The 12,942-nt window shown below is 44.1% G+C and overlaps 1 protein-coding gene across 2 annotated transcripts in view; it reads left to right on the forward strand.

Moving 5' to 3' along the window:
* The window catches only part of TTC7B (tetratricopeptide repeat domain 7B), a 324,581-nt gene that overhangs the window by 159,608 nt on the left and 152,031 nt on the right, over positions 1–12,942 (forward strand). For both annotated transcript variants that reach the window (XM_065403071.1, XM_065403072.1), the window contains exons 10-13: positions 2,103–2,186; positions 3,993–4,097; positions 5,039–5,156; positions 5,658–5,715. In XM_065403071.1, coding sequence (XP_065259143.1) covers positions 2,103–2,186; positions 3,993–4,097; positions 5,039–5,156; positions 5,658–5,715 — 365 coding nt within the window. The remainder of the gene's footprint in view (positions 1–2,102; positions 2,187–3,992; positions 4,098–5,038; positions 5,157–5,657; positions 5,716–12,942) is intronic.

Here is a 12,942-nt window from a genome sequence, read left to right on the forward strand (position 1 = left end):
GACAATTGCAAAACAATATATCTGCTATGAAAGAGCTGTCAAATTACCGGAAAACCAGAGCTCACTAAAAATGTGTGAGATCGCAGTACAACTGGTTAATATCAAAAGCAGCAGTTCATTGGCACTCTCATTGCTAACAGAATTGTTGAATATCCCACTTTACATATGAAAGAATTATGGTATTGTGGGCTAGAACAAGTAGGTAAATCAAAGCTAAAGAGAGACTCTCATCATTTTAATGATGAATCTTTGAGATAAGTTTTATTAGCAAGAAGAGATCGTAAGGACAAACTTCTATATCAAGGGAATTAGATCTTTGTTTCTGGGTTAGAGCTCCATCAAAATACCTCCCAACATTTCAAGAGGCTAAAGTGGCCTAGGTTCTGCCCTGGGTGGTGATGGTGGGACATGTGCTGCCCCCAGAGGGTGGGTAGCACTGGGGAGGGGTCAGCTGCTGCCCCAGAAATTGGGTGGCCCTGGGGGGGAGTTGCAGAGTGAACCTTCTTTGCACTCATCCCACTGCAGCAGCTCCTGTCCCGCAGGGCTGGCTGGGGTTGGCTACTTACTCTGGGCATTGTGACCTGGCCCCTGGGGCTGCTGAGGATTGGGTAGGCTTTCCTGATAGGGGTGGCCAGACAAAATTTGAGTGAACGGTGCTGTGACCCGATGTCCAGGTTGCAACGCCACCTGCAAAAATCTTTCTGTAACAGTGCTGCAAAGGAATTACTGATTTTTTTTTTTAAACAAACACTGGTGAAATGTAAATGTGCATATGATACCATAATTTTTAAGGATAATAATTAACAATATTTCTGTATTCAAAATAATTTCCTATATTAAGAAAAATTATAATATGTAAATGTTATTCAGTAAACAAGAATGCTTAGTTAACACATTTCCTACCATTTTCATCGGTTTCAGCCTCAATATTGTATCGTACTTCACTTCAGCTCCTGTTATGTGGAAACACAATAAATATGGTCTTTGTTTTCTTTCTGTGTTTTCCATAATACTGAAGGCTCATTTGAATACCAGAAATAGTGTTTGGGTTCTTAAAGTTTGGGTTCTTAAAGCCATTGGACATCTGTCAGTGCAGAACACCTAGTTCGTATAATTGGGCTTTGCATGCTAGGAAGATAATTACTAAATCAGTTTGTTTAATCCAGAAAAGCATCCAAACTCTGGACTCCCTGGAGCTGGCCTCATTTATAAAACCAGAATAATAAGCATAAGAGGAAATGGTTTCTTAATGCCAACAGCAAATATGAAACTTTTGTAATTGATACACAACACTAATTAAAATATATTAAATCTTTATATACTAATGATCAATGTACCTTATGGCATCCAGTTACTAAAGTGAGAGTCTCAGCTGAATATTCAGTGTAATAAATGAGTATTCTGATTTCATACCCACCAGTAGTTTGAGTCCAGATGTTTTCTTTAAATTGGAAATAATACTGCCAGATCAATTTTTCATTGTACCAATGACCAGTTTTGAGGGTGCTACTGCTGCAACAAGTGTTCACTTTGAATGAGAAGATGGGTATGTAGTTTCCTTTGGCACCTGAGTCTTAAATAAGCACCCAGCAGCTGGAAGTCTCAGGTCCCGCATCCAACAGCCACATGGCAGATATGTATCACTCCTCCAATCAGAATAAAAAGGAACAGCCGCCATAGCAATATTTAAACATTCATGGTGTGAGGGAGAGAAATTTTCTCCTTGGCTCTTAAATTTTGTAAATTTCCTTTAGAATGATCCTGTGGACTCTGACAGCTTCTGTTTGTTTTGTCTTGTTGAGTAGTAGTATTTATTATTTGTATTATTGTAGTGCCTAGGACCCCAGCGCTAAATGCTGCATACAAACAACTGAAAGACAGTCCATTTCCCAAAGAGCTTACTATCTTGATATGCAGGTTATTTGAACCAATTAGGTTTTCATTTCATATACTTTAAGTGAGAATGTATATGACAAATCTACAGAAAAGCCTTAGGATTATTTTGATCTTCTTAAGCCATTAAGATAAGCATGTGCATAAATCTTTGAAAGCCCTTAATGAGTATTTTATACATTTATTAATCATTTTTATTTTAAAATTAGTGTTTAGAAAGAGCAATGAAGTTTGCATTTGAAGAGTTCCATCTTTGGTATCAGTTTGCATTGTCCCTAATGGCAGCAGGAAAAGTAAGTCTAATCTTTTCTGTATATAATTCTTTGTATTGGTGGCTAGTAATAATACATCTTATGTAGTGTTTTCCATCTTCAAAGAACTTTGAAAACATTAACTAATCCTCACAGAAGTTCTGTGAATAGTGTACTAGTGAATTTGTGGTCAGCATTGTACAAGGCACAAAAATACAGTTCCTGCCTCAAGAATTTACAATATAGACAGAACCAATATTAAATATTTGGACTTTGCTGCTATACACATTAAACTAAGCAGTAAAGTGAATGTAAGCTGTATTATTTTGTTTATTTTAGATAAGTTAGACATTACTCTGGAGAAAAATGCAATAGAGTTTATTTTGTTAACTGCCACTATGATCAATAGAGGTTTGATTTTTAGATCCAAGCTCATACGATTCAAACTGATCTTGGAAGACAATCCAATAGACTTCTAAATGTATTTAGTTTGGGACTTCTGTTCACACCATTATTTGTCAAATATTCTTGTCCAGGATGCAAAATCTCATGTACAAGGAAAAATTGAGTTGGAATATGGCAACCCTCATCTTATACTTTTGGATACATTTTTTTCCTCTTACGTATGAATTAGTATGTAGAACAAGCCATTTTTGTTACATATTATGAATAGTTAATGTCTCCTGCTTCCACCAAGCCCAGTCTGACTGTGCACATAACTTTACTACAGAGAGAGATAATTTACTGAGAAAATTTTATTTATTTAAAGGACTGTTTTGTGGCTCCCCTATCTTGGAGCCTTTTTTCTTCTGCCCCATCCCCAGTTTAGTTTAGAGTGGCCTCTAAATTATGCTGGGGATAGAAGCGGAAGAAAAAAGGTGTCAGGCTGAGGGAGCCATAAAGGGCTGATCTATACTATACCTGTTCAGAAAGGTCCCTTACATGCTGTTATGCCAAGTGGGCATCACTGGAGTACAGCTTGTTCTGGCTATATTCGTCCCATCCCTTCACTAGTCATGCCCAAGTCTAAGTTTTAGTTACAGGTATTTTTAGTAAAAATCATGGACAGGTCACGGGCAGTAAACAAAAATTCACAGCCTGTGACCTGTCCATGACTTGTACTATATACCCCTGACTAAAACTTGGGTGCTCTGAGGCAGAGGGCGGACTAGGGGTGCTGGGGGTGGGGAGTAGGTCGTGACACGTAACCCGGGACCCCCACTGGTATTGGGGAGGGCGCCTGGCAGGCTGCCTACCCGGCTCTGCGCAGCTCCTAAAGGCAGCCAGCATGTCCCTGCGGCCATGCGCTGCCCCTGCCCCAAGCACCCGCTCTGCAGCTCCCATTGGCTGGGAACCGTGGCCAATGGGAGCTGCGGGGGTGGTACCTGCAGGCAGAGGCGGCGCACCTCCGCCTAGGAACATGTTGCCGCTTCCAGGGAGCCCCCCCAAGGTAAGCAGCGCCCAGAGCCGTCACCTCCTCCTGCACCCCAATCCCCTGCCTCAGCCTTAGTCATGCCGCTATTCTGTGGGGGGATCAGAAGTGGAGTGCTATAGACCAAAGGTGAGCCCTTATCTCCACTGGTAGGGCAGTTTTCTAGCTCTTCTGCACCACTGGAGTGATATGCAGGGCTGGCATTTAATCCAACATGATTAACTATACAGTGTATAAAGTCTTATATATGATCTGTACAGATGCTTATGGCGGATTGTTAAAATAAAAATAAATTAATAGTGGTTCCTTCAGCTAGTAAAACAGAAACTAGAAAATGTAACATGGGGGTCTTGCAGTACTGAGATGTTGGGCTTATGCTTTTAGAGTTTCACAGTGAAAAATACATTTTTATACAGTCTGCTCGAGCTGTGAAAGTCTTGAAGGAGTGTATACGTTTGAAACCAGATGATGCTACTATTCCACTCCTTGCCGCAAAGCTATGCATGGGATCTCTTCACTGGGTAAGTTTATATTAGCAGTCAGATCAGCAAGGACTGAGAATTTCAGAATGTGACTAATTCAAGCAGAAATGAGAAAATGGTGCAGTAGCAGGGATATGACTTGTTAAGTTGCTGAAAACATAGTATTACTTGATTGCTAATAGTGGTCCTTGTAAATTGCCCTGCATGGGTGAATCCTGCATGGAGCAGCTTGCTGTATTGGACATGTAGGTTTTAGATTCATTTCCAGTAAATTCATGTTGTTTTTTCTTTGCAGTTTGTAGTCTAACTACTTGACAACGCAGAGTGTAGGAGAAGGAGTGGTATATGAATGTGTAGACAGGCCTGGATCGTACAAGGAGCTCTGCATTAGCAAAGCCAAATCAATGTGTGTGCGTGTGATGCAGAATCAGGGCCTTAGTTTCTGCAGTTGTTTGTGGGGTGTTTCACAGAGAAATAAGTCAGCAGGAAAACATTCTTTTTTTTTTTTAATTGGAAAATGTGACTGTTAGACAGTAGAGGTTGGCAGGTGGGGTTCAGGGACAGGTATTGCATCTGAAAACAGATTTTAAATCCTTTTTTTGTTCGTTTGTTTGTTTGTTTGTTTGTTTAACAGACTAAATTTCAAGTTCACTTGTATCCTTTCAGTGCTAGTTCCCATTTCACCATAGAAATGGGTGTCTCAGCCTTGTGTAAGAGCTATATTCTTTGTTGTGGAGTTAACAGGAAAACTAAATGTAGGCGGAAAAGGGCGGGGGGTCCTTAAAGGAAGTGGTAATGGTTGACATTATTTGTTAAACTGACCTAATGTATATTGCATCCATGGTCTGTACACTTCTTCCTAATTTTAGACTCACTGTAACACAGATTTTGGCTTGCTTTATATTTATGGTTTTGTGTGTGGAGTTTTCAAAAGCAAAAATCTTACAAAGACTTATGTTCATCTTTTGTAATATTTTCAGTTGGAAGAAGCGGAAAGATTTGCCAAAACGGTTGTTGATGTTGGTGACAAAACATCGGAGTTCAAAGCAAAAGGCTATTTAGCATTGGGACTAACTTACAGCCTGCAAGCCACTGATGGTAAGAAAAGAATACACGCATAGGGTATGTCTACACTGCAGCTGGCGTGTGCTTCCCAGCATGGGTAGACAGATGAGCTAGCACTCTAAAGATAGCAGTTTATCAAAATAGAGAAGGCAGCAGCTCAGGCTAGCTACGCAAGACAAAACAAACCTGCCCAGACCCCCTTGTTATGAATTCAGACAGTTGGCCACCTATGCTACTCTGGCTACACTGCTAATTTGAGTGCACTAGCTCGAGCAAAGCTATCGTGTGTCTGTCTGCCCATGCTGGAAAGCACGCTCCCACCTGCAGTTTAGACATACTCATAGAGTTAGAAAATACCAGAGTCTCATAATGGAAAAACCTCAAACACACCAGCCTCTAAAAGAAAATGTGGTGTAAGTTTTTTGTATAATTTTTGTCATAATAGTCTGTGAATGTATTAATCTTTGTTCAGTAAGCATGTGCAAGCAGATCTTTGACTCTTAAATATCGCTGATTAAATATATCCTTTTTTAGCATCTTTGCGAGGGATGCAAGAGGTCCTGCAGAGAAAGGCTCTTCTTGCATTTCAGAGGTGAGTGGGTGTTAATCTTTTCATTTCATTCAGCTGTACATAGTGAAAAACCTTGTTATATGTGGTTTTAAAAAAAGAAATCTATGAAGATTATATAATGAGGATTTTACCTCTGGGAGTCTGGTTTCATGGGTACAGAACATATTGCATTAACATTCACTTCATCAGTTTCTGCCAGGCAAATCCAAACAGATTCCTAAAGATTTTCTCTTATTTCATTATTAAAGATATTTTTTGTTGCCATCTACCAGAGAATATTGTTTGCCTAACAGCCCTTTAAAAAAATATTCTCTCTTCCTGATATGCTAAAGAAAAAAAAAAATAAGAAAGAAAATAGAGTCTTAAGGTCACTGTTGAATCCAGTAAAAACATTTTTGTAGTGATTGTCATTGATCAAAGTGTACACCAAGATTTTTGCAATTGTGTATGCATAGTTTTTAGAGTGATATGTGATATAGTTTCTTTGTGCATTTGAATAAACAGGGAGTTTATCATTGCAAAAGATGCTGGATTGCTAGATCTGGAGAATGAAGTCCTCTGTAGCCACAGAACAGTCACAGCACAGGCAGTGACAATGCAAATCACGCATGTACATATCCCCAAAGCTTGACCCAGGGGCAGAACTGTTTGGAAGAGAAAAGGGAGAACAAAAAGGAGTCAGTTTGTACATGAATCAAAGATTATAAATATAGAAAGAAGTTTAAATAGTAGAAGTGCCACAGTGTCTACACTTGATTCTTTACTCTTGCATAAGCCCACTTGGATTATATAAAAGTCAAAAGGCTTTGCAGTTTTTTTCCCTATTAAATATGGGGGTCATTGACTTATACTTGAGTCACTTTTACGTGAATATGTAGGGTTTTGTTTAATATGGCGGCATTAGATTGGAGGGGAGTAGAGGAAAAATGGACATGTATGATACTATGATGGTATGACAGTTGTCGTCTTGGCTGACATACTGGAATTGAACCGTGGACCTTCAGAGCAAAAACATGAACGTCTATGGCTTGAGCTAAAGAGCCATGGCTCCCTATCTGAGGTCTGTAACAACTAATTTCCTATGTGGATCAGCACAGAGGGGGACCTGTAGCACTCACTTATCAGTGAGTTACAATAGTTGTTGCAGTCTGTAACTGTCTTGAGACTTTTTTAAGCCCTTAGAACACTGAGGATTCATAAATTCTGAGGCGACAAGGGACCAATGTAATCATCTAGTCTGACCTCCTGAATAACACAGGCGACAGACCTTCAGAATAATTTGTATGAACTAGAGCATATTTTTTAGGAAAACATCCAATCTTGATCTAAAAATTGCCAGTGAGGAAGACTCCACCACTACCCTTTGTAAATTGTTCCAATGATTAATTACCCTCACTGTTGAAAATGTATCCCTTATTTGCCGTCTGAATTTGTCTAGCTTCAACTTGCAGCCACTGGGTCTTGTGATATCTTTGTCTGCTAGATTGAAGATCCCTTTATCAAATATTTATTGTGCTTCACGTAATGGTCCCTATTGTATTCCACAGAGGGTTACATATGCGCATCATGTGCCCCGAGTGGAAGAATTTGAAAGTAGTATCCATTGGCCTGCGTATGCGCCCTGACTCGCCTTGGATGGTGGGGCGGACTGACCGTGTCTCCAGTTTCTTCTCACAGGTGCATGGTATGAGTCGGAACCTTCAGTGTCCTTCTCTCTGATGCACTTCTAAAAATATAGCAGTATATAGTTTTAGCAATTTTAACTGTAGTTTTATTAGTTTTATTTCTTTCCTGGTTTTAGTAGTTACTAGTTTTAACAGTTCAGGGATTTTCCCCATTCGAGCACCCCGTAGCACCATGCAAGTACCGAGCTACGCCCAGAACTCCAGGCTTCAAATTCTGCACCTCTTGCCATGATCCATCTCAGTCAATGACAACCACCAACACTGCCTCTGCTGCCTAGGAGAAGCTCACATCGCGGCTAGATACAGTATTTGCCATGCCTTCCCCAGCTGCAACCGAGAAAGCTGAGCACTTCATCTCCAGAAGTATCTCATGGAGATGACTGAGAGACTGCATTCAGACCATGCTGGAGAACCCGTGGTCTATATCGACCTGATTCAACAGGAGTGCGCCTCTCGCTTCTTCATCCGACTCCGGTGCCAGCGGAACCACTCCCACAGACCCCCTGATGGGGCCTAGTTGGGAGATTAGGAATTACTCCCATAAGCATGGGACTAAGTCTTCCTCCCAGTCCAAGAATCTGGACGTTCCGTCCACCAGCTGAGCCCAAGGGGACAGAGCACATTCCAAGTTCCACAGGCATGGGAAGAAGACCCATAAACTGGGATACAGCGGTTCCAGGTGACGAACCCTTTCCCATACCGGAAAAGACCTCAGCGCCGATACTGACAACTGGGAAAGAGAGAGTGTCCCTCACAACACAGAGATCTGGATCCACAGCTACATCCAAGACATTTTCACCTTGCCAGATCCAGAGTCTTCTCCATCAGGTCCCTCCACTTCCGGATAAATCATATTCCCACCACAGGATGTGCCTGTGGTATGGGGGATTTAATCCTCCTCGCATGTGCTATACACCATTCCATTGGCTCCAGCGATATCACTGTTAGAACCAGAGTCCGCCTTTTCCTCTTCCAATGATTCAGAACTGGGAGAAGAACTGCCTCTACCGTACCACCCTTATGCACCATCACGGAGACCAGCATGCTTTTGGGAACAACTACCTTCTCATCCTCCCCGGAACCACTGGGGACCCCTGCAAGCTCTTGTTGATCCGGCCCATTGGCCATATTGGGGGTCCTAGGCGCAGTATCCTCCTTCAGACCCTGCCCAATCTGCGAGAGTGTCGCTATCAAGCAGGCCCATGGATCCAACAGCATGGTCATAGTGGTTCTGCCAGAACTGGCTAGATTCCCATCCTCCAAGCCTCCAGATGAGGCTTTGACTGCATCATCCCCTTTCCCACCAGATAACTTCAGATGATTCCAATAGCTTTTATGGAGAGTTGCGGGGGAACTTCAAATCCCATTGGAAGAGTTCAAGACTCCCAGGATAAGCTTCTGGACATTCTTCACATGTCGGGACCGGTGAGAACAGTACTACAAATCAATGAAGCCATACTGGAGTCAGCCAGGACAGTGTGGCACACCCCTGCCACATATATGGGGAGCCCCAAAGGAGCAGAGAGACGCTACTACATCCTGGCCAAAGGATCAGAATTCCTCTTCTCCCACCCAGCTCCTAACTCATTGGTAGTTCATGCTGCTGCAGAGAGGGCTAAGCACCAACATCCTTGATCTACACTTGCAGACAAGAAAGGGAAGTGGCTAGATCTTTTGGGAGGAAAGTCTTCTCTTACAATTATCAAGCATTATTGGCCAAGTATGATTTCCTGAATTACACTAAATAAGAATTTGCTAAGACCCTCCCACAAAAAGATCATGTCAGTTTTCAGGCCCCCATCAAGGAAGGGAAACTCATAGGCAGAACTGACCTTCAATCTGCAATAGATGCAGCTGATACCTTCTCTAGGGCCATGGCTATCATGATATGTAGGGAGTCCTGGCTTCATGCTTTTGGGTTTTCCTAGGGAGGTCCAGAACACCATTGAGGACCTCCCTTTTGACTAATCCCATCTCTTCAACCAGAAGACAATGAGTCATTGCATATACTGAAAGACCCCAGGCCTGTCCTTTGCTTGTTGGGCATCTACATTCCTGCCCTGAAACGAAAGTTCCATCGTCCAACCAATGGTACAGGTCTTCTCAATTCTATCATCAGAAACCTTTCGAACCCCTACCTAAATTACAAAAGATTCAGAGGTCTTGCTTCCCTGGGTTCCTCCCCTGCCGCCCCAGGTTTCCTCATCTCAGTCCCAACTGCAAGCCAAGAGGTATTTTTGATGCAAGCCTGAGAGCCACCAACCACTCAGCCTAACACTTTTCCATGCCTGGAGTGCGATAACAATGGACAAATGGGTGCTGAATGTCATCCATCATGGCTATATGATCGAGTTTGTAACACTACCTCCTCCAAAACCCCCATTCCCCTTCGGGGACCACTCTCACAACAATATCTTCACCCAAAAGGGAAACTCCTTATTATAATGGGGAGCGATAGAACGCGTTCCTCTAGAATATCAAGGAACAGGGTTCTACTCAACATAATCCCATGGAAAAAGGGGTTTGGAAACCAATGCTTGATCTCTGCCACCCCAGTTGCTTCATCTCCAAACTCAAGTTTTGCATGGTTACGTTGGCAGCAATAATTCCATCCTTAGAGAATGGCATGTGGCTCACAGCTCTCGTTACGAGGGATGCTTACTTTTCACATTGATATTCACCCGCCCACAGACTTTTTCTCAGATTTACAGTCGGTGCCAACCATTTCCAATACAGCGTACTTCCCTTCGGGATAGTGTTATGGTCTACTTGTTTTTCCATACCTCAACGACTGGCTCCTAGCTACCAGGTCCCGACAGGAAGCCCATGCCTGGACTTTTGTGTTACACGTCTCCCTATCAGCATCAACATTGAGAAGTCAATCCTCAATCCCATGCAATCACTCGACTTAATCGGGGATACCATAAACTCAGTCATGTCTATGGGAAGGTATGCTCGTGCCAAGTTTCAGGCAATAAATGTCGTCATAGCTCGCATTACAAATAATCCTTCTGTACCAGCCAGGACTTTATCCGTCGCTTCTTGGCCACATGGCTTCATGCACCTATGTGACCTCCTTCATGAGACTTCACCTCCACTGCCTTCAGGCATAGTCAGTCCTTGTACTCACCAATCCATCATTCTGTGGACCTCATGCTGACAGTCCTGGCCATGGTACTGTCCACCCTCCTATGGTGGACAAACCCACATCACATATGTGTGGGAGTCCTCTTTCTTCCCTCCTCCCCAGACAAAACTATCTTCACTGAAGCATCCCTGTTGGGCTGGGGAGCCCATATAGACGACTGTAAGACACAAGGGCCACGATACCTCAAGAATCCAGGATGCACATCCATATCCTGGAACTCCAAGCAGTAAGGAAAACATGTGAATACTTTCTTTTGCTCATTCTCTCTGGAATCTCAATCTCTGGCATTGGTGCATCAGCTATTAGATCATTCTAACTGCAGCCTACCTTCTGGGGACACAGACTGTACCTGTGGACTCACTCAGCAGATGCTTTGTGATCAACCACGAGTGGGAACTTCATGAGACAGTGCTACACAACATCTTCACGCAGTGGGGGACCTCAGCTAGATACCTATTCGCTTCTCAGACAAACAGCAAGTGCGCCTCGGCTTCCACTCCCAGGGCAATGTTCTCCTACTTTCCTGGTTGGACCAACTCAACTATGCCTTTTCTCTACTACTGCTCCTGCTTCGCGTGCTGCACAAGATCCGACAAGACAGGATGACTGTCTTCTCATCGGCCCTTCTGGCCAAGACAGTTCTGGTTCCCCAATCTCCTGCACATGTCATCCTGCCCACCAATTCCCATCCTGAACTTTCCCGATCATCTGACCCAGTACAGTGGCAAGATCAAGCATCACAATTCACATATACTCCACCTCAGGGCATGGTATTTAGATGGGAATCTAGTCTAGAGCAGACATACTCCTTGGCTGTACAAGACATTCTCTCTAACAGTAGGAAGGATTTCACTAGACAATGTTACCGGACTAAGTGGAGATGTTTTTTGTCTTGGGCACAACATAAAGGGGTTTTACCAGAAGCAGCAGGAATTCCCCTCATCCTAGACTACATTTTATCCTTAAAGTCATTGGGTTTCGCCTTCAGTGCTTTTGAGAGTCCACCTGGTGGCAATCAGCACATTCCTTCCTCCTGTGGAAGGTTACTCTGTTCTTTTTCGAGTAGTGTCCCTACAGTGGGTGCTACACTGTAGGTGCACTTGCATCCCTGCACTGCTGATTGGAGAACTTTGGTAGCAGTGTCCATTCGGCCTACACATGCGCTCTCCCCACTTGTGCCCCACCACAAGGCTAACCAGCGTGCTGGGGTGAACCCCTCTCGGTGGAGAGGGAGCTGTTAGCAGTCCATTTGTGATCATTATCTTCAGTCTTCATTAGTATTTTTAGTAGCTAGTTAATCTCCTTCCTTCTTAGTTGTAGATTTTCTTTATTTTCACTTTAAAAACAAAACAAAAACCCAAAAACCTTAATTTCCCCCCTTTTTCGGGGACCCCTTTCCCCAGCAGGGCATGCCCAGCTCACTGGGCTTCAAGAAGTGCCTCTCATGTAAGGAGGCCATTCCTGTGGCAGATAAACATTATTGCTGCATATGCTGCCTCAGGGAAGGCCATGTTCCTCAGAAGTGTGGTCTCTGTCAACAGCTTAAACCCAGGTCACGGAAGGATAGGGAGCTGTGACAGGGTGCACTTTTCCCACACTGGTCAAGAAGGGGTTAACCCCACACTCTGGGCAGAGGAAGCCCTGCCCCCTTGCCCCTGCTGGCCATGCTCCAACTGGAACACCAGTATAAAAGGAAGCAACTCAACTCAGTCTGGGCTGACTGCCAAGGAGGATGACGAACCTTGCAGGCTTCAGCCTGGGAGATGCAAATGGAAGGCCCAGGACACAGAAGCCCGAGGTGCCGAGACAAAAGAGGATTCCCACGTACATGCTGATGCCCAAGGGAGGTCGGAGCTGTTGGGAGCTCCACAGGCTGAGGAACCCAGAGACCCTGAAGACACCCTGACCACTGCATCAGGAGACAGGGTAGGAAGTAGCCCAGGGGGCACTAGCCATTCTGCTTGGTGCTGACTCTTTGATCAGATCTCTGTACTCGCCACTGCCAGGACTTTGAGCTGGGATCTGGTGGAGTACAGAGGGCCTGGGTCCCCTTACCCCAGCCACCGCCCACCCCCTGAGCTGGTCACTAGGTCTCTCAGCCAAGCGGAGGAGGGCAGCCTTATTGACTCTGGCCACTAGGCTGGACAGCCCTGTGGAGGAGGGCAGCCATGTTAACTCTGGCCACTGGACCATTCTGCCCTAGGGAAAGGGCAGCCTTGTTGACTTGCGTCATGAGGCCCTACCGCCCCTAGGGAGAGGGCACGCATATTGACTTTGGCCACCAGTCCACCTAGCCCTGTGAGGAAGGGTGACCGGATAGACTTTGGCCATTAGGCCATACTGCCCTGAGGATAAGGACGGACAGGCGGACTTAACCACGGGGCTACAACACCCTTTCCCTGCCCCAAAGGGGAA

The sequence above is a fragment of the Emys orbicularis genome, chromosome 4 (assembly GCF_028017835.1).
Source record: "Emys orbicularis isolate rEmyOrb1 chromosome 4, rEmyOrb1.hap1, whole genome shotgun sequence".
Taxonomy (NCBI): Eukaryota; Metazoa; Chordata; order Testudines; family Emydidae; genus Emys; species Emys orbicularis.